Source organism: Salvelinus fontinalis, chromosome 19, assembly GCF_029448725.1.
Source record: "Salvelinus fontinalis isolate EN_2023a chromosome 19, ASM2944872v1, whole genome shotgun sequence".
Classification (NCBI taxonomy): Eukaryota; Metazoa; Chordata; class Actinopteri; order Salmoniformes; family Salmonidae; genus Salvelinus; species Salvelinus fontinalis.
In genome coordinates, this window is record NC_074683.1 from 22,583,783 (window position 1) to 22,606,847 (window position 23,065).

Genomic DNA, 23,065 nt, shown 5'->3' on the forward strand with positions numbered 1-23,065 from the left:
CCTCTCTCCCTTTTTCATTTAAAAGGTGCTCGGGACATTAAGGGGTTTCACTGATGTGAGATTAAACTGGGAACGAGGGAACTGCAGTATGAGACCTAGAAGGATGGGGAAATGATGAGAGATCGGAGAGGAGACAGGACACTTTATTCTCACTCTTCCCACAAATCTTTCTCTCTCTCTCTCTCTCTCTCGCTCCCTCCTTCGCCCTTTCTCTCTTTGTGTGAGAACTAATGAGCTGAGCATTAGTTGTAGATAACATTACTATTGCAACAGGACTCAAATATCTCTCATCGAAATAAGACATCAATGTTTTATGTTGTCGTGTCTTTTCATTCTCTTCCCAAACACTGCTTACTAACACAGACTGACACAGACGTGCTTCTACACCTGCATTGCTTGCTGTTTGGGGTTTTGGGCTGTGTTTCTGTACAGCACTTTGTGACGTCAGCTGATTTAAGAAGGGCTTTATAAATGAATTTGATTGATTGACTGACCTGTAAAGCTGAGAAAAGATGCATTTGCAATATGTACATTTAGTAACTAAACAGGGTTCTCAGAGTCTCTTAGTATCTTTAGGAGAAATTGTCTGTTGTGGTCACACAGCTTTAGTGCTGCACTGTGGTTTTGGATGTTAAATCATGTGTTATTAGATAAGTATCTTCATGAGACGTTGTCTGTCTCTGCAAAACAATATTGGCATCTCCTTAACATTACCAGAGCCCGATTGCACAGACAACACATCAAACTGACTGAGACAATGGGCCTCTGTTGAAAATCAGTTCTAACTAATATCTCAGAGTTGTCAGAGAGTGTTTATGATGGTATTATATTTATTTGATATATTTTATATTTCTGATGGTGAGCACCAGTGTGTTGTAATCAGTAGAGATGGTAATATGTCTTCAGGGAGCTCCAGTGATGAGGACAGATTGATGGCTCATTTAGGTTTGGCTATGGTGCAGTGGGCGGACATCTTGGATTGCCTCAGCCTTCTCCCTCACTGGTTCAGCTCTGTCACTGGATTTTTGAGATACGACTTATAAGCAATTCTTGAAGGTTGTGCGGTTTGAGTAGCTATCTTTGTTATTAAGTGAACTACAGTACACTTGTGTGATGAGTAACCATGCCTGAGACATCAAGACGCATGATAGCTCCCAGAGCGAATGCCTGAGTTTTAGCTCTTTGGACTAACACAGTCTTAAGTTGTGTAGAAGACCTGGTGTCGACACACCAGTAGGTCACATCTTGCTGCCTTAGAGAGAATGTGTGCTGGTTAACACTGGAGGAGCATGCTTGGTGTTTCTGAAGCCTGCTCTGTTTTCTTTAATAATTCACTGTCCTCAATACTGACCTTAACCTGCACCTTTCCTAGCCTCTTTATCTCCCTCCGCTCTCTCTCTCTGAGGGCTTCTAGCCGTGTCACTACTGTAGTGGACAGTCTAAACACGTCCTGTCCTCCTCTCTCCCTATGTGTTCATTCTTTATAGCTACAGTGAAAAAGACAAGGGCATGTCACATCCACGTGTGCTCTCATGCATAACACCACGGCTTGTTTCTACTTGTGTTAAATGGAGTTGTCTGCCAAAGGCTCTTTGAATCGTGTTTGCCCTTGGAAATATGTTTTGAAGATCCGGGCTGTTAAGACTGGAGTTTGTTTTTCAGACTAGCAGTTACACAGACTAGCAGTCACACTTCGGGCTTTATTCTGATGCCTCAGTCAACATCACAGATGAAAATGCAATCTGAACTGAAACACTATGAAATGAGAAGAGTTAGGCCCAAATGTGTGAAATGTAACTAGATACTGTATATTCTGGATATAAAGATATTTATAATGACCATTGGTAATCACATTTGAAAGTCAAATGCACCTTCAAAAAGACAAATGTGACTCACCACCTGGATTTGGTCTTATGTAGCAAAATGTGAAATTGTTTTTTACATTGGATAAAAGTAGAGACTCTACACAATGGTATATCATACATTGCATTTTTGAGGAGCAATGGGAAAGTAATTATGCTTTGAAAGTTGATAAACTTGTAAACTCACTTTTGAGAAAATGGCCTTTGAATATTTTGTTATCTAGTGAAGAGCTCTTCTTTCACACTTGAACTCTGGCCGTTGATTTGTTTACCTCTTGTAAAGGCAGTCAATGTTGTTCTCCCCCTTTAACGAGGAGGAGCATGGATAGGACCAAGATGCGGATTGAGGGAAATAAGCCATCTTTTAATGAACACACAGCAAACAAGACACTACAAACTACAAAACAACAAACGTGACTAACCTTCAACTGTCCTGTGAGGACACAGGAACAAACACCCACAAAAACACCAGTGAAACCCTGGCTGCCTTTGTATGACTCTCAATTAGAGACAAACAATACACACCTGTCTCTAATTGAGAATCATACCAGGCCGAACACAAAACCCCACATAGAAATACAAAACATAGACAAACCCACCCAACTCACGCCCTGACCAACTAAAATGAATACAAAACAAAGGAAAACAGGTCAGGAACGTGACAGAACCCCCCCCTTAAGGTGCGAACTCCGGGCGCACCAGCACAAAGTCTAGGGGAGGGTCTGGGTGGGCGTCTGTCCACGGTGGCGGCTCTGGCGGTGGACGAGGTCCCCACCCCACCATAATCAATCCCCGCTTCTTTATCCCCCTCCCAATGACCACCCTCCCACTAACCCCACCTAAATGAAGGGGCAGCACCGGGACAAGGGGCAGCACCGGGACAAGGGGCAGCACCGGGACAAGGGGCAGCACCGGGACAAGGGGCAGCACCGGGACAAGGGGCAGCACCGGGACAAGGGGCAGCACCGGGACAAGGGGCAGCACCGGGACAAGGGGCAGCACCGGGACAAGGGGCAGCACCGGGACAAGGGGCAGCACCGGGACAAGGGGCAGCACCGGGATAAGGGGCAACACCGGGATAAGGGGCAGCAGGTCCTGGCTGAGGGACTCCAGCAGGTCCTGGCTGCGGGACTCCGGCAGGTCCGGGCTGAGTGGCAGCTCCGGACTGTAGGGCAGCTCCGGACTGTACGGCAGCTCCGGACTGTACGGCAGCTCCGGACTGTACGGCAGCTCCGGACTGTCGGACGTCTCTGGCAGCTCCTGACTGGCGGGCGTCTCTGGCAGCTCCTGACTGGCGGGCGTCTCTGGCAGCTCCTGACTGGCGGGCGTCTCTGGCAGCTCCTGACTGGCGGGCGTCTCTGGCAGCTCCTGACTGACGGGCGGCTCTAGCGGCTCCTGACTGACGGGCGGCTCTACTGGCTCGGGACAGACGGGCGGCTCTACTGGCTCGGGACAGACGGGCGGCTCTAATGGCTCGTGGCAGACGGATGACTCAGATGGCGCTGGGCAGACAGATGGCTCAGACGGCGCTGGGCAGACAGATGGCTCAGACGGCGCTGGGCAGACAGATGGCTCAGACGGCGCTGGGCAGACAGATGGCTCAGACGGCGCTGGGCAGACAGATGGCTCAGACGGCGCTGGGCAGACGGGCCGTTCAGGCACCGCTGGGCAGACGGCAGACTCTGGCCGGCTGAGACGCACTATAGGCCTGGTGCGTGGTACCGGAACTGGAGGTACCGGGCTGAGGGCACGCACCTCAGGGCGAGTGCGGGGAACAGGAACAGGGCACACTGGACTCTCGTGGCGCACTCTAGGCCTGGTGCGTGGTACCGGAACTGGAGGTACCGGGCTGAGGGCACGCACCTCAGGGCGAGTGCGGGGAACAGGAAAAGGGCACACTGGACTCTCGTGGCGCACTCTAGGCCTGGTGCGTGGTACCGGAACTGGAGGTACCGGGCTGAGGGCACGCACCTCAGGGCGAGTGCGGGGAACAGGAACAGGGCACACTGGACTCTCGTGGCGCACTCTAGGCCTGGTGCGTGGTACCGGAACTGGAGGTACCGGGCTGAGGGCACGCACCTCAGGGCGAGTGCGGGGAGAAGGAACAGTGCGTCCAGGGCTCTGGAGACGCACAGGAGGCTTGGTGCGTGGTGCCGGAACTGGAGGCACTGGGCTGGAGACACGCACCATAGGGAGAGTGCGTGGAAGAGGAACAGGGCTCTGGAGATGCACTGGAAGCCTGGTGCGTGGTGTAGGCACTGGTGGTACTGAGCTGGGGTGGGAAGGTGGCGCCGGATATACCGGACCGTGAAGGAGGACACGTGCTCTTGAGCACCGAGCCTCCCCAACCTTACCAGGTTGAATGGACCCCGTAGCCCTGCCAGTGCGGCGAGGTGGAATAGCCCGCACTGAGCTATGCAGGCGAACCGGGGACACCACCTGTAAGGCTGGTACCATGTACGCCGGCCCGAGGAGACGTACTGGAGGCCAGATACGTTGGGCCGGCTTCATGGCATCCGGCTCGATGCCCAACCTAGCCCTCCCAGTGCGGCAAGGTGGAATAGCCCGCACTGGGCTAAGCACGCGTACTGGGGACACCGTGCGCTTCACCGCATAACACGGTGTCTGACCAGTACGACGCCCTCTTACTCCACGGCAAGCCCGGGGAGTTGGCTCAGGTATCCAACCCGGCTTCGCCACACTCCCCTTTAGCCCCCCCCCCAAGAAATTTTTGGGTGAGCCTCTCGGGCTTCCGTGCTAGCCGCGTACCCTCATACCTGCGCTCCTGGGCTGTGGCTGCCTTCTTCTCCTCCCGAGAGCGGCGATTCTCTCCCACCTTAGCCCAGGGTCCTTCTCCATTGAAAATTTGCTCCCAACTCCATTCCTCTTCTCTCCATTGCTTTAGTTCTCTCTCTCTCTCCTCAATCCGCTTGGTCCTGTTGTGGTGGGTGTTTCTGTAAAGGCAGTCAATGTTGTTCTCCCCCTTTAACGAGGAGGAGCATGGATAGGACCAAGATGCGGATTGAGGGAAATAAGCCATCTTTTAATGAACACACAGCAAACAAGACACTACAAACTACAAAACAACAAACGTGACTAACCTTCAACTGTCCTGTGAGGACACAGGAACAAACACCCACAAAAACACCAGTGAAACCCTGGCTGCCTTTGTATGACTCTCAATTAGAGACAAACAATACACACCTGTCTCTAATTGAGAATCATACCAGGCCGAACACAAAACCCCACATAGAAATACAAAACATAGACAAACCCACCCAACTCACGCCCTGACCAACTAAAATGAATACAAAACAAAGGAAAACAGGTCAGGAACGTGACACCTCTGGATAACATGAAAACTGCCTAACCAGCTCAGCTGGCAAAAATGTCATTACGCTTTTTTGCAGACCTTTACTGACACCGGCCATATTCAACGGGTGTTGTACACTTTAGCTTAAGACATGTAGATAGCTAGCTAGATAGGTAAACAATGAACCTAGCTAGATAAACAACATGTAAGATCACACATGTCACGTAACGTTAGCTAATGAGCCAGCCAGCTAACGTTAGCTAGTTAAACAACAATGAACATAGTGCCAAATCATGTCATTACTACCCTGCATGAATCTACTGGGAGCTATCCAACCAGGTTCAATGTTAGCTAGCTAACATTAGGCTGTAACTAGCAAAGCAAACGGCTGTGGGATACGAATAATAACGTCATACACGTAACGTTAGCTAAGGAGCCAGCCAGCTAACATTAGCTAGCTAGCTAACAGTGCACTTTAGCTTAAGACATGTAGCTAGCTAGCTAGGTAAACAATTAACCTAGCTAGGTAAACAACGTGTAAGATCACATACTTCACGTAATGTTAGCTAACGAGCCAGCCAGCTAACGTTAGCTAGTTAAACAACAATGAACATAGTGCCAAATCATGTCGTTACTACCCTGCATGAATCTACTGGAAGCTAACCAACCAGGTTCAATGTTAGCTAGCTGGTAACGCTAATGAACTTATCCTCTGCAGCAGAGGTAACTCTGGGTCTTCCTTTCCTGTGGTGGTCCTCATGAGAGCCAGTTTCATCATAGCGCTTGATGGTTTTTGCGACTGCAGTTGAAGAAACTTTAAAAGTTCTTGAAATTTTCCGTATTGACTGACCTACATGTCTTAAAGTAATGATGGACTGTTGTTTCTTGTTGCTTGTTTGAGCTGTTCTTATCATAGTATGAACTTGATATTTTACCAAATAGGGCTATCCCCTGTATACCACCCCTACCTTGTCACAACACAACTGATTGGCTCAAACGCATTAAGAAGGAAAGAAATTCCACAAATAAACAAGACACACCTCTTAATTGAAAGGTATTCGAGGTGACTACCTCATGAAGCTGGTTGAGAGAATGCCAAGAGTGTGCAAAGCTGTAATCAAGGCAAAGGGTGGCTACTTTGAAGAATCTCAAATATAAAATACTATATGGTTACTACATGATTCCACATGTGTCATTTCAGAGTTTTGATGTCTTCACTATTATTATACAATGTAGAAAGTAGTGAAAATCCAGAAAAATGCTTGAATGAGTAGGTGTGTCCAAACTTTTGACTGGTACTGTAGGTAGGAACTCCCGAATGTCATTTTTGGTGAGTCTGAACATTTACAAGCGAATGTGAACGAGAGACAAAGTTTTCACGCATGCTTGTCTGAAGGAAGAACAGTACTCACTCAAGAGCATCATGTGTCTGTGTGGAGCCTGGAGTCGCTAGGGCAACGGGACTGCTTGCTCTATTCAAAGTAGATGGGGGAGGAGAAGACGGGCAAGAACAGAGAGGAGAAAAGAAACCGATAGGAAATCAAGACGGTGGCAGCTGTACACATACGTAACTAATCCAAAGGGCTTTGAATTCTCAAACATGGCAGACAGATAACAATATTATGTACCTTAACTTTATTAATTCAGCCATGTACTTAGATTAACTAGCAAGTTACATTTAGGGGTTGGGTTGACGCAGAATTCTGCATTTTTCATGTCGGAAAAAAATATAAAACACATAAGAAATATCTTGCTGTGTTTTGTAAATACAGATGTAAAATGCTTGTTATTATAATTTCTGCTCGGCATCATACTAATTCTGTGCTCCAGTTGCACTTGTTCACTCGGATGACAATTAACGATGGGATCCTATCAGTAGAAGATGCTCTGACTGATGTGTAGCTACTTTTTCCCAGTACTTTTCTCGGTGTAGCAGCCAACTTTTCTCAGGTAAAAATATTAACTTTAAGCAAAACATTAGGAAATGTAGCTGGCTACATTCTTTCTATGATAAAGATTAGAAATATGACCGCCATGTATTGTTTTTGCAAAAAATACCTTGCTTTTTCATTGTAAGCTCATTTACTTGTGTGGCTGCCAGCCAAACAGTGTTGCACTTCCATTGTCATCTGATGAAAATAAAGCTATTTTCTGCCAATTGTGTTGCACTAATGTGTTTTCTGTGAAGGAAAACCATAGTTGCACGTCCCTGATCACTCTATTGATGCAAAAAAAACACTGCTGACTTTCATTATAAAACTCGACCCCTGTCAATACACAGATCTGCTCCTGCTTACTCCTGTTCTGCTATTATTAAAATATATTGGAAAACTTCAAATAAATAGTTACAATGGTATTGACACTATTGAAAAACCATCCCTTGGCTATTTCCAAATACTGTATATACGGTATAATGCCCAAGCCTAATTTTGTTATTATTCATAAATATTATATTGTTTCTATGATTCAGGCCCAGAATAGCAGAGGGATAGTAGTAACTGTAAATTAGTATTCAGTAGTTAATTACATCTCTGTGCCTTTGATCACAGTGTGATAACAACTAGCACAAGGCCTGCTAGTGTTGACAGCCCTCACCACGTCTATCTCGCCAACCACAGCACAACACAGCAGAGGAGTACAGCAGCACAGTAGCACAGCCATTGTCAAAATGTCAATAGACAACATGTCCCTCCTTGCTACTGAAGAAATGTACTAATGTCTGACAAATAGACGCTGTATGGTGGGGAAGGAAGAGGGGTTTGAAAGCACAGAGAACCTCCTCCCTTATCTCTCTCTCCTTCTCGCTCTCTATCATCTCCTTTCCCCTCTCTCTCTCCCTCTCTCTCAATCTCTCTCTTATTTTTCTCTCGCCTTAAGGCTTTCTGTTCTTTAATTGCTATGTATCAGATGAGGAGTTGCTGCTGCTTGCTCTGTGAATAAGCTCCTCCATGCAACGGTGGTTCCATTACAATCACCAGAGACCCATCTGTACAGGAAAGGACTGTGTGTGTGTGTGTGTGTGTGTGTGTGTGTGTGTGTGTGTGTGTGCATGCAAATGTCTGTATCTTTGCGCGCGTACGTGTGTGTGTGTGTGTGTGTGTGTGTGTGTGTGTGTGTGTGTGTGTGTGTGTGTGTGTGTGTGTGTGTGTGTGTGTGTGCCTGCGTGCGTGCGTGATTCAGTGGTGGTAGCTTGCAGCAGCACCCAGAATAGATTTAGCTCTTTGTTACATACCGAACCATCTCAGGTTCGGAATTGAATAAACTTTATTGTTTGCTGCTGTAGCTCTCAGGACAATAAAGCAGCAGGATTATTGTGGAGCGTTTAGTGAGAAGTTCGTGTCGACTGTGCGTTTCAGCGATAAAGAACCGTAGCTCATCCTCAGTGCTTCATTTCCTGTGGTTATTCATTAGCAATAAAATAAACATTCTAGCAGAGCAGTAATCAGTTTTTTTTCACATCTCAGTGTTCTGTACTACCACACAGTCCTATAGCAGACTCAGCCACATAGCAAACATTTTACATTCTAGTCATTTAGCAGATGCTCTTATCCACAGCGACTAGGGAATAGTGCCTTGCTCAAGGGCACAGACTGATTTGTCACCTAGTCGGCTTTGGTATTCGAACGAGCAACCTTTCGGTTACTGGGCCAACAAGCTTAATCGCTAGGCTACCTGCGTCACAAACATTCCTCACAGAGAGAGGAATAGGTTATAAAGACATTGTCTAGATTGTAAATCACATTTTTAGGGGTCTAGCTTGGTCATTCTGTCAGACTGGACGATTTAACCTTTATTTAGGCAGGTTATTCTGAACTCATTCATTTAAAATCTCTTTTGCACTAGCGAGCATCAGCTCGGAGGCTAATCATAGTCTGACAACGGACAAAAGAACAGTTAGGACATTGGTCACATCAGCGTGTGTAAGAGAGAGAAGGAGATGAGACCCGTACGTTACCACGCGTTGCGTCAAGTGGCCTGGAGTTCCAGGAGAAATAATTGGAGTTATCTCCAATTTAATTTGGATCTCTGCCGCTGTCTCTGTCTCTCTCCCTCCCCTCCTCCCTCCTCTGAAGAGTCTCTTCTCTCTCTCCCTCCCTTCCTCTCTGTTCTCCTTCTCTCTCCTTCTCTCTCTCTCTCTCTCTCTCCTTCTCTCTCTCTCTCTCTCTCTCTCTCTCTCTCTCGCTCTCACTCTCCTTTACCTCTCTCTCTCTCTCTCTCTCTCTGAATTAATATGTGCAGCGAAAACATCTGTGTCTCTCATCAGAGCTCTGGAACTCAAACTGCTCGGCCTGTCCAAAACTTGAAGGTGGGTGGGTGTGTATGGAGGGAGAGACCTTAATGATTGCGATAGGGTCAGGGAGACTATGCTTAGGGTTGTATGTATAAGTATGTGTGTGTATAGGCGTGAACATGTGTGTGAGTGTCCAAGCTCCCTCTGATTGCAGTCTGTGTTGTATTTGCAACACTCTGCTGTTCATTAACATGGGGTCTCTTCCTGGATATTATTTGTCTGAGTGATTGGTTATGTAACGGATGTGAAATGGCTAGCTAGCTAGCGGGTACGCGCTACTAGCGTTTCAATCAGTTACGTCACTTGCTCTGAAACCTACAAGTAGTGTTGCCCCTTGCTCTGCAGAGGCCGCGGCTTTTGTGGAGCGATGGGTAACGACGCTTCGTGGGTGTCAGTTGTTGATGTGTGCAGAGGGTCCCTGGTTCACGCCCGAGGTCGGGGTGAGGGGACGTACTAAAGTTATATTGTTACATTGATGCTGTTGACCCGGATCACTGGTTGCTGCGGAAAAGGAGGAGGTTGAAAGGGGGGTGAGTGTAACGGATGTGAAATGGCTAACTAGTTAGCGGGTACGCGCTACTAGCGGTTCGCGCCCGTGTCGGGGCGAGGGAACGGTTTAAAGTTATACTGTTACAGTTACACATGTTCAGCCAGGGTTGATACACAACTCCCAGCTCTCTACACTGCCTCCTCTTAGATGTGGTTCCCTGTGCGTGTGTGTTTGTGTGTGGGCATTTTTAGTTTAAACTTGATTATAATTAGATGGGAAGGGAACATACGGAGCTGCCTTAGCTCACTGAGTCTGTCAATCAGCCCGATTAGAGAGCTGCTATACAATACACTGCACACACACACACACACACACACACACACACACACACACACACACACACAAACACACACACACACACACACACACACACACACACACACACACACTTAGCCTACTGACTTTCTGATATTGTCTTTATCAACGTCTTGGCTTCTGAATGAACATTTTCTCATTGATGACGTGAATCAAACTGATGGAGATGTGTGTTGCCTAGCTGAGCTTTTCTTATCGGGTCTGTCTTTGTCCTCTCTCTCTGTCTCTCTGTCTCTCTGTCTCTCTCTCTCTCTCTCTCTCTCTCTCTCTCTCTCTCTCTCTCTCTCTCTCTCTGGATGTGTCTATTAATGGCACTGGCTGGCTTTGCAGTAGATGTCCTTGCAGGGAACTGACAGAACATATTCCCTGACACCCCCCTCCTCTTCTTCCTGACACCCAATTAAAACAATCATAATTCTTTTTACCCTACTCTGCAAATGTGTGTGTGTGTGTGTGTGTGTGTGTGTGTGTGTGTGTGTGTGTGTGTGTGTGTGTGTGTGTGTGTGTGTGTGTGTGTGTGTGTGTGTGTGTGTGTGTGTGTGTGTGTGTGTGAAGAGGGTTTTAGGTTTACGTTGGTTTACATTAGGTTAACGTTGCATCTGTGTGTGTGTGTGTGATCTCCATGCCCTATGTGTTGTGGATGTAGCAGACATTATACTGCTGTGGGAACAAAAGCCACAGCTCGGTTGTTGTTACTCTCTGTGATCTAAACTCAGACTGTTGCCTTTTGTTAGAATGATATCATTACCCTACACGGCTTGCCCCTTCTCTCTCTCGACTGTGTAAATATTCTTAGCCCAGATTGACACTGTGTGTGTGTGTTTTTGTGAAATTTCGAGCGACGCTAATTGGGCCGTCCTGCAGGGTTGGGGCTGTGAGCAACAGAAGGGAAGGTGTTTAAAATGCAGAGAGCAGTCACGGCTGGAGGAACGCTACAGCTCTCATACGCACACATATACACACACTCTGGTCTCTCTCTCTCTCTCTCTCTCCATCTGGTCACTTTCTGTGTGACTAAGAGCCATCACCCCCTCACAAGCTGCAGGCTGCAACTTCCACCACCCCCTGCTCTCACAGTGTGAACATTCTCCAGCCCACTTTGCTGGAAAGCTAAACAATTGATATGCTGTAGATCTTAGTGTTTATACAGTTTATATAATGTACATCATGATGTTTTTGTACTGTGTCTGTGTATATAGTGTATTGCATTAGAAAGCCCCTACTCCCTGTCCCTGTTTCTCTCTATAGAGACACTTCCCAGCCCCAGTGGTGTGGACAGATCGGCTTAGCAACTGAGGGTCAAACAGATACACAAGGGGGTCCAGGAGCCAGGGACGGTGAGCCAATCTGACAGGGAGGATTGGATTCAGGGTTAAGAGTAATGTGTGTGTATATACTGTAGTATGTCTATGTATGGGTAGAGACAGTTGGCAAGGAGCCAACCTGCCCCTCGGCATTCTGGGAGTCTGACTGTCACTCAACATCACGATCAAATCTAACACACTTCTCTGACAGACACTTCCCTTTGGGTTTTCCTGGTGTGTGTGTGAAAAAACAGGCCAGTCTTATGGGGTTGCCAGTTGTGAGCTTCTGGCATAGAGTTCTCATTAGCCAGCCCTATGAGGGTTCTCATGTCTCCCCAAGAACACTTCTCACAACCTGGCAACATATTGACAGAGCCGCCACTCCTCCCCCCTCTGGTCCTCTCCTCCCCTCCTCCCGTCCTCCTCTCCTCCTCACCTCTCCTCTCCACCCATCTTCTTCTCTCCTGTCTCAGCCCTAAGTGGATTAAATGGATGTGAAATGCGAGCTGGAGCACTGCTAATAGCATTTCTTGAATTTTAAGCGTGCCATGCTGGATTGATTCACATGGTAAAGAGGCCGGTATTGTAACGGAGACAAGCAGTGTGTCTACAATCACTCTAATGGGAATAGTTGATGTCTGGGAGTTGTCTGGACAAACTGTACTATATTTAAACAGAATACACAATTAGCAGTCTGAGGCATTCACATGAGTTCAGTTTATCACACACACAACACCCAGATTTAGCCAGGCAGATCGCACAAGAGTGACTTCGAAATTGGACGTCTATCCATGTCCTGAGGACGTCGAGAAAAGCCTTCAAAACTGGCCACTAGGGACAACAGTGAGCACTATTATCATCAAGAAGGCTAGGGTGTTGTGGATGGGGGTGGTGGATGGGCGTAATCCCATGAGTCTGGATCAGAATGTTCAATCTGGATCAGAAGGTTTAATACCAGTGGTAGACACTCATTTTAAATGTTTTTGTTTTAAACTTATCCCAAACCTTAAACATTACCTTAATAATTTGGAATGCTTAAACGGGATGTTTAAATCCTATCAAAAACCTTACCCTCTAAATTTGACTTTTGGAGCAAATCCCATGAGTCTGGATCAGAAGGTTGCGTGTTCGACCCCAGTGGTAGATACTTGTTTTTCCATTTTCTTCTATTCCGAACCTTAACCTTCGAAATTTGACATTTGGAGAAACGTGGATTAACGCCCAATTCTGCAGTGAGACTGCGAGAGCTTGTTGGATTTAGCATACATGCCTTAATCTGAGTTGTGATGTGGCCACAGGCTTTGTTATGCATTCATTGTCTCTCTGTCGGTTCCATTTCACTGCAGTTGTGTTTGCGTGTGCGTGTGCGTGTGTGTGTGTGTGTGTGTGTGTGTGTGTGTGTGTGTGTGTGTTTGTGTGTGTGTGTGAGGGCAGTTGTGTTTTAGCAATATTATGAATTCACTGTCTTTCTTATTTACTCTCTACTGAGCGTGTGTGTATCTACGAGCATGCACAGAATACAACACACACACACACACACACACACACACACACACACACACACACACACACACACACACACACACACACACACACACACACACACACACACACACACACACACACACACAGAGACATCACAGCGCAGTAGTCTGGCCCCTGTAACCAAGGGTGCTCCTGAATCCCAAATCCTTCTTTCCTGGGAAGCAGCTCAGAAGGTCCTTTATTCTTCAGAAACCCCATGTTCCAAAGCCAGCTCTGCAGGCAGGGAAAGAGAGAGAGAGAGTGCTGACCTCAGTATCAGGTGTTAATTGCTGGTTGTTGTGCTGTGTAGACGTTTTTTATGAGAGGCTAAAGCTGCTCTGTTTTAGAGCTAATAATAGACAGGGCTAATTATGAGTCCTGCCACGCTACTGTAACCTGATCAACTGATAATGGTGCTTTGGCAACACACAGCCTACAGCCAATAAAAACACATTACAGGAGTTGGGAGGCCTGGATATCTGCTATAGGCTAGACACAATACATCTATGTGCTTTCTACCATTTAATCACATTTTATTTGAATTGCGATCATGTTTATGTATTGTTAAACCCGGGAGATATTTCCTAAGATATGTATTTAGTCCTATAGTGTTGATATTTAATATACCTATCGTTTATAGAAGTTTTCCTCAGAAAGCTCCTCTGATGGTTTCAATGGGATTAAATGCATATTGGCTTTGCTTCTGTGACCATCCTCCACAGAGGGCTCTTCTCTCTCTCTCTCTCTCTCTCTCTCTCTCTCTCTCTCTCTCTCTCTCTCTCTCTCTCTCTCTCTCTCTCTCTCTCTCTCTCTCTCTCTCTCTCTCTCTCTCACTCACTCACTCACTCACTCACTCACTCACTCACTCACTCACTCACTCACTCACTCACTCACTCACTCACTCACTCACTCACTCACTCACTCACTCACTCACTCACTCACTCACTCACTGCCTCTTTCTTTGTTCTCGCTCAATTCAATTCAAGGGGCTTTATTGGCATGGGAAACACATGTTAACATTTCCAAAACAAGTGAAGTAGATAATATGCAAAAATGAAATAAACAATAAAAATGAACAGTACACATTACACTCACAGAAGTTCCAAAAGAATAACGACATTACAAATGTCATATTATGTATATATACAATGTTGTAACGATGTGCAAATGGTTAAAGTAGAAAAGGGAAAATAAATAAACATAAATATGGGTTGTTGTATTTACCCAGTAGATATGGAAGTTTAGCAAAATTGGATTTGTTTTTAAATTCTTTGTGGGTCTGTGTAATCTGAGGGAAATATGTGTCCCTAATATGGTCATACATTTGGCAGGAGGTTAGGAAGTGCAACTCAGTTTCCATCTCATTTTGTGGGCAGTGTGCACAGAGCCTGTCTTTTCTTGAGGGCCAGGTCTGGTGATTCTTTCTCTCTCTCTCTCTCTTTCTCTCTCTCGTTCTGTTTAATGGTGCTTTTCTAAAGTCCTTATTAGAGGTCATTGAGCAGTGACTGTTGTCCCAACCATGCCCCTGTCTCTGTGCTGAATGGTACAAGAGGGCTGTCAGTCTTAACGTAGGCTCCTATAGAGGACAAGTGTAAGAGAATGTGGCTTTTGGCACGACTGCTTTACATATAGTAGGACTTTTTGTTTGAATACCAATTTCTTTGTGTAGAAAGGGCTGTTTACAAAGAGCACTGGCTTTCCTAGCGTGGCATTTTAGATGACCTAGCAGAGTTACTTTTTACTGTACCATGTGTTATGTACACTACTGTGCTGAGGGTTCATGTGAGCTAATATAACATCGCTGTCGAGTGAAAACCTCTTGTCTCCAAAACAGAAACTTATCGGGAAATTGAAAAATTACCATATTTCTCATTAACGAACATACAATGATGAAACTTCAGAAGCTATTTTGAATAGAGTCACAATTTTCTTGGTCATAGAGTAATGAAACGTTCAGAGTACATTGAGGGGAGTTACTGCTTTCAATAAATGTACAAAAAAATGAAAACTGTGTGATAGAAGTGTGTGTGAGCACAGGAGTGTTTCCTCTGACTCTTCCTGTGCATGCTCTCTGTTATTATGTGTTATGTTACGGCAGATTTCCTCCTCTTCGTCAGAAGAGGAGGTGTAGGGATCGGACCAAAACGCAGAGTGGAAAGTGTCCATATTTATTATAAATAAACTGAACACTACAAGTAACAAAATAACAAAAGAGAATCTAACCGACAAACAGTCCCGTGTGGCACGAACACTGACACGAAATACAAACACGTGAACCCCGGCTGCCTAAGTATGATTCTCAATTAGGGACAACGATTGACAGCTGCCTCTGATTGAGAATCATACCAGGCCGAACGCACAAAACCCCAACATAGAAAACAACACATAGACAACCCACCCAATTCACGCCCTGACCATACTAAATAAATACAAAACAAGAGAAAACAGGTCAGGAACGTAACATATAAATACATTTCTGAGGCATTATGACCCCCTCACAGACAGTGGTAGAGGGATAGCATGATATACACGGGAGTCAAACAAATATTTAACCTCTGAAATTCGTGTGTGACAGGGCAAATTAGCATATGTATTGCAGCTTTGGGCTGAAGTGAACCATTCATGCTCATGGATTAGGGCTTTTTCCAATGTCTTCTCAAAGAAATGTGTCAATGTAAAAGGTAAAGATTGAAACGTTGAAGTCAGCAGTAAAAGTGACCTGAAAGATTATGGTGATAGGTGAAGGGAGAGACTGTGATTTTTTTTCCTCCTGTATTTTTGATGAACTGCCCAAGATGGCAAAGAGAATTCAGCTGGACACATATTGGACTTTCTCACTTCTGTGAGATCACATCTCTTTGAAACAAGTGAGAAGCTTATAACTCTAATGTTGATTTCTGAACGTTTTTGTATTCTCAGATATGGACATCCTGCGTAACATTTGGGACTGATAAGCACCAGCCACATACCGGATGTGGAGCACATTTAGTATCATGACACAAGGCGAGACCCAGATGCAGACACAGGAGGCAGAGGGTTGGAGTCTTACAATGTTTATTAATCCAATAGGGGAAGGCAAGAGAATGGTCGCGGACAGGCAAAAGGGTCAAAACTAGTTCAGAGTCCAAAAGGTACCGAAGGGCAGGCAGAATCAAGGTCAGGGCAGGCAGGATGATCAGGCAGGCGGGAAAGTAGTCCAGAGTCAGGCAGGGGTCAAAACTGGGAAGACTATCAAAAGAGAATAAAAAAAGGAGTACGGGAAAAACACGCTGGTTGACTTGACTAACATACAAGACGAACTGGCACAGAGAGACAGGAAACACTGGGATAAATACACTGGGGAAAACAAGCCACACCTGGAGGAGGTGGAGACAGTCACAAGGACAGGTGAAACAGATCAGGGCGTGACATTTCGATCTCTCTCCCACTACCACACTGTCCTGTTATTAAAATGTACCTAGGGTATGTCCATCCATCCATACTAGCGTACCACTTAGGATGCATGCCCAATACATGGACTCATTCTATGTAGTATGCTACATTCAGCTTGGAACAGAGCCGTCCTTCTCCCTGAAATGTTTTCCTCCTGTCCTCCATGCTTGTGTTCATTGTGTGTATATTGTTGTGTTTCCTGAGCGTGTGTGTGTGTGTGTGTGTGTGTGTGTGTGTGTGTGTGTGTGTGTGTGTGTGTGTGTGTGTGTGTGTGTGTGTGTGTGTGTGTGTGTGTGTGTGTGCGCCCAGCAGTTCCAGGTCTGAGTGATGCTACGCCTGCTGGTGAAAGATTCAGAGATGTCAAGTGAGCTCCTGAATAATGAACAGGACACGCGTTCTGTGAATATTTCATGCTGTGTGAAAGTGAGAAGAAATTCTCGGCGGGGTTGGATATTTACGGACAACCATGAGAGAGAAGGGAAGGAAGAAGAGAGAGGAGGAAGATGAAAGATCGGAGGGAGAGAAGGCGTCAGGGAATGAGGGAGAGTGTACAGAAGAAGAGGGATGTGCGATGGAGAGAGGAGGTGGAGGAGTGTACAGAGAAGGGGGGTTAGAGGTAGAGGAGAGGAGGTTTGTCAGAGAGAGGGGGAAGGAGAGAGGAGGTTTGACAGAGTATGGGGGGGGGTGATGCAGAGGGGTGAAGAGAAACAGCCTTGTCACTTGTCAGGAGGGTAAGATGTTCCATCAGGCTGCAGTGAAGATGGTGGAGAGGAGAGAGAGAACAGGAGCAGAGGGAGGAGAGAGGGGGGGGGGGGTGCATGTCAGAGAGAGGAGAGAGGGGGGGTGCATGTCTTTATGTTTGTGATGCTACATTACCTCACTACTCAGCACGCTGGCACCACCTGGAGAGATAGAGAGAAAGAGAAAGAATGAGAGGGAGGGAGAGAAGAAGAGCCGGAAGACAGACAGTGGAGGATAAAATCTAGCCTAGTGTTTGCCCCCTGTGTGATAGTAGAGTAGATGTTGTCTGCTGTGGCCCATTGGATACATGATTGTCTATGAATAGGAACAGTATACAGTATAGCAGTTATTGTGTAAAAAGCTGTTCAGCGTAGTAGGCTCTGAACTGGGCTGATGCTGCTAAAAGCCCAGAGTCACAACAATGACATGGGCCTAATACCTGACCAGGACTGGAGTTACAAGCTGTTATAAGATGTTATGAGATATTTATTATAAGACAGCTGTGGAACTGTCCTCACAATGACTTGTTTTCACAATCCCGAAATGTATCCACCTCCCTTATAGGCCTGATTGCAATTCTACTTCCACTGTGTGTCTGTGTGCCATTATTATTTGAAGCGCTGCTCAGTGTTTGTAATGTGCTTGTGATGAGAACAGTGGCAGGTCCTATCAGCCTGAAAACACAGTAATGTGTTGACATACAGCAGGTAAATCCCAAAATAACTGTTTGTCACCCTAGTGAGGGGAAACGTTTCAGAAACGGGCATCGCATCCCAAAGCTTTTGAAGGAAGGCAACTGTTGTTAATGAAAAACTGTTCATATGATTGTGTCTTAATTACATCTGGATGGTGTAGCTGGGCTGACTTCATTTCCTGGTGTCAGAGTTGAATAATGATAATTACTGCGGGGTGGTCTGAGACGACGGTGGAGGCGTGAGCGGAATACAGATCACACTGCAGCTAACTAGAGCCCCTTAGGAACCACACAGAGAACAACACGCTTTGTAACAGGAAACATGGAATAAGATCTCAACTGCTTTTTCACACCATGGACAGAATGCTATTCAGCCTTTCCTTGAAGAACTAGTGGTTAATTATGTTGATGGAATAGAATCCTCTATAGAGTCCTGTGTTCATTGGCTTACTGTAGAGGGTCACATTCCTCAATTACCTCATTGTGTTAATCAGGGATCAATCAGAATTCTGGCACATTTCACAGGGAAATGGGACGTTCCTACTCAAAACCATTGATTTTAAAGATGACAGTATGGCTGTGGCTGTTGGGAGTGTTATGGGGTCTGGGGGGCGGTGTAATTAGGTGGGAGGGTTAGGGGTTAAAGGTCATCGCTGACACACCCCATAAGACATTTGACAGAAAGCAGGATAACGTGATGTCATGGCAACTGAGTGGCTGGTCAGCTGGGTCTCATTTGGAGGTGTGTGAGTGAGAGAGTTTCATGTTTTAAGTTTTAATGTCTTTCTTGCAAAACTCAAAACCCAACAATGCAATAACAATAACAATCTATTGCTAGAAAAAAAACTGAAATAAGAAATACACAATTAAGTAAGTAAGTAAGCATACTATATTCAGGAAATATTTAAAGTCAGTTCCAATACCATATTTACATGTGCAGGGATACTGGAATGATCTAGGTAGATACATATAGGGGTAAGGGAACTAGGCAACAGAATATATGATAAGGGAGTTTTTCTTAGCCACCGTGCTTCTACATCTGCATTGGTTGCTGTTTGGGGTTTTAGGCTGGGTTTCTGTATAGCACTTTGTGACATCTGCTGATGTACAAAGGGCTTTATAAATACATTTGATTTGATTTATAAATACATTAGATTTGATAAACAGAGTAGCAGCAGCTTGTATGTGAGTGGGTGTGTAGAGTCAGGATAAATGTATGTACATATTATGTGTGAGTGAGAAAGTGATGGAGTGAGTGTTTGTATGTGTGTTGGAGTGACAGTGTGTGTGAGTGAGTAGGACCCTCAGAGTATGCATAGCAACAGTGCAAAGATTGAAATAAAAGGTCAATAAAGATGCAAGGTTAACGCAGATGGTCCGTGTAGCTATTTTGTGTGTGTCGTATTGCTTGGGGATAGAAGTTGTTTAATTTGATTTATTTTTTATTTTATTTCACCTTTATTTAACCAGGTAGGCTAGTTGAGAACAAGTTCTCATTTGCAACTGCGACCTGGCCAAGATAAAGCATAGCAATTCGACACATACAACAACACAGAGTTACACATGGAATAAACAAAATATACAGTCAATAATACAGTAGAACAAAGAAAACAAAAGTCTATATACAGTGAGTGCAAATGAGGTAAGATAAGGGAGTTAAGGCAATAAATAGGCCATTTTTTAAGAGCCTGTTGGTGTCAGACTTGATGCCCCGGTACCTCTTGCCGTACGGCAGCAGAGAAAATAGTGGCTTGGGTGGCTGGAGTCTTTGATGATTTTTCCGGGTCTTATTTCACACCGCCTGATATAGAGGTCCTGGATGGCAGCTTTGTAGAGAGAGAGGGGAGAGAGAGAGAGGGGAGAGAGAGAGGGGAGAGGGGGGGGGCTGTAATGCTTAATGTGTGCATGGTTGTCTCTGTATGGGCGGAAGTAGGACATCAGTAAACAATGTCTTTCTGATTGCATTGTTCTAATGCTATCTTAAGCTGCAACGGTTTGATTGAAAAACATTGATTTAAGCTGCTTGACTGAACTGCTCTCTTTTTCATCCCCAGGATTTAGCAGAGGATAGATGGGATCCTATCTTTAACTGGGAGTCCTCCATCCAACTATCCTTCTCCTTATCTCTCCGTCCTGTCCTGGTCTGGTGTGCAGCCTGAGGGAGCTGTGGTCCTGAGCAGACCTCTGGGAGGTAGACCCAGAGAGAGGAGCACACAGGACCTGCTATGGCCAGCGGTACGGACTATAACACTAGCTACTACACCTTCACTAATATGTTAACTACATCTCTGGTCTTCTCCTTCCTCTTCCTAACCCTCCTGTTTCTCCTGTCCCCTGCAGCAGCAGATGGTGTAGGGAGCCTGAGGAGCCTGGGGCCGGAGCAGCACCTCAGTGCCCATGACTATGTGGTGAACGACCACGGTGCCTGGGCCACCGCCATGAACAACCTGGGCATCGTACCCATGGGCCTCGGCAGGCAGCAGCTGGTCTCAGGTAGAGCATTGGCAGGCCTCCATCTCACCCCTTCTCATCGTCCTCACTCTCCTCCCTTATCCCCCTCTCCTCTGCTAACAAACTCTTCATTCTAATTTCTCAGTATTGTCAAGGCCATAAGAAAAGAAAGAGTCCCCGTGGACTGTGTTTTGAAACGTTTGAGAAGATGGTAAAGGCATCAGGTGAACTGGGCACTTCCATCCAGAGCCTCCATGGTGGCATCCTACTACTCAATCACCTCCACAGCTCCACCCACTCAGGGCAGGACAGTCAATGATTACTCTAGAACTAGATAGATACCTTAGCCTATACCCCTGTGGAAGGATATCCGGAATGCAGCATGCTCTGCCAAACCAGCGCTGCTAATTGTTTTGTCCCCCATCAGCAGCTAGATAAGACATTATTAACTACACGTTGTTCAGTCCGTGCAGAGAGACTGACTGAGGATAGGAACAATACAAAATAAAATCTCTCTGGTCTCTTTTCTAATGGCCTGACTACATGTGTCTGTCTCTCTGCTGATGCTAATGGTGTGTGATAGCATGTGTGTGTGTGTGCATCCTATTGTAATTACCATTTTGACAGCGTAGCCAGCGAGGATAGAGAGAAATACATCTGATAAAAATTCATGAGCAGATTCATGAGCAGATTTCGGTCATATTCTTGAGAGGTCTGAGAAATCCATCATGACTGAGCTTCAGGATGATTAGCGGCGCTTCTCGTGAGGTGACTTTGCTTAATAGATTCTCGCTGGATGATGTTTTGGCCTATGCACACACACACAGGTACACATGTACAACCACACACACACACCCAGGTACACATGTACAACCCCCCCACACAGGTACACATGTACAACCCCCCCACACAGGTACATATGTACAACCCCCCCACACAGGTACACATGTACAACCCCCCCACACAGGTTCACATGTACAACCCCCCCAGACACACAGGTTCACATGTACCCCCCCCCCCCCACACACACACACACACACCCAGGTGCACATGTAGAATCCCCCACACACACAGGTACACATGTACGACCCCCCCCCCCCCCCACACACAGGTACACTTGTAAAACCCCAGACACACACAGGTACACATGTAAAACCCCAGACACACATGTACAACCCCAGACACACACAGGTACACATGTACAACCCCAGACACACACAGGTACACATGCACAACCCCAGACACACAGGCACACATATACAGCCCCCCCAGACACACACAGGTACTGTCACGTCCTGACCTTAGAGATCCTTTTTATGTCTCTATTTTTTTTGGTCAGGGCGTGAGTTGGGGTGGGCATTCTATGTTGTGTGTTCTATGTTTTCTTTTCTGTGTGTTTGGCCAGGTGTGGTTCTCAATCAGAGGCAGCTGTCTATCGTTGTCTCTGATTGAGAACCATACTTAGGTAGCCTTTTTCCACCTGTGTTTGGTGGGTAGTTGTTTTCTGGGTAGTTGTCCTTTTCACCAAAGGACCAAGCAGCGTGGTATGGAGGAGCAGAGGGTTCAGGACTCCTGGATATCAGAGGAGATATTGGACGGTAAGGGACCCTGGAGACAGGCTGGGGAATATCGGCGCCCGAAAAAAGAGCTGGAGGCAGCTAAAGCTGAGAGGCAAGGCAGCGATATGAGGCAAGGCAGCGCAGCAGGCACGAGAGGCAGCCCCAATTTTCTGGGGGCGGGGGCACACGGGGAGATTGGCAGAGTCAGGCGGTGCCTGACCAGTACCACGCTGCTTCCGGTAAGCACGGGGAATTTGCTCAGGTCTTGAGCCAGGGCGGATTGTGCCAGCTCAGCGCATCTGGCAGCTCCGGACAGGAGGGAGACTCTGGCAGCTCCGGACAGGAGGGAGACTCTGGAGGCTCCGGATTGGATGGCACCGCTGGAGGGTAAATAAATAACTGCCTTAGTGGAACACGTGACAGCACATTTGATTGGGATCTGTTTCCCTGTTTGAGGGTGTTTGAAGGATCTACATTTCTAAGTGCTATTGCATTGAGCACAGCCATTACACTTGTAGTTTCCATCCAGTAGGGGCGCAAATAGACATCGTTCAGGAATATCTTGGTGTGGTAAATCAGAGTGTACCAATTAGTCTCTGAGATTTCTGCCCCACGAGAATACGACCAAGGGAAGGTCCGAAAACACATTACCGAGACTATCATCGGATTTTAGAATGTGCCAATGTTTGTGAACGATTCCCTTAAAATACACTGCTCAAAAAAATAAAGGGAACACTAAAATAACACATCCTAGATCTGAATACGTTTTTCTTTACATAGTTGAATGTGCTGACTACAAAATCACACAAAAATTATCAATGGAAATCAAATGTATCAACCCATGGAGGTCTGGATTTGGAGTCACACTCAAAATTAAAGTGGAAAACCACACTACAGGCTGATCCAACTTTGATGTAATGTCCTTAAAACAAGTCAAAATGAGGCTCAGTAGTGTATGTGGCCTCCACGTGCCCGTATGACCTCCCTACAACGCCTCGGCACGCTCCTGATGAGGTAGCGGATGGCGGG

The 23,065-nt window shown here is 46.1% G+C and overlaps 1 protein-coding gene across 1 annotated transcript in view; it reads left to right on the top strand.

Moving 5' to 3' along the window:
• LOC129816497 (ecto-NOX disulfide-thiol exchanger 1-like) overlaps window positions 1–23,065 on the top strand; it is a 128,744-nt gene that overhangs the window by 74,517 nt on the left and 31,162 nt on the right. The window contains exons 2-3 of the mRNA XM_055871052.1: window positions 20,081–20,261; window positions 20,367–20,519. Coding sequence (XP_055727027.1) covers window positions 20,252–20,261; window positions 20,367–20,519 — 163 coding nt within the window. The 5' untranslated portion in view covers window positions 20,081–20,251. The remainder of the gene's footprint in view (window positions 1–20,080; window positions 20,262–20,366; window positions 20,520–23,065) is intronic.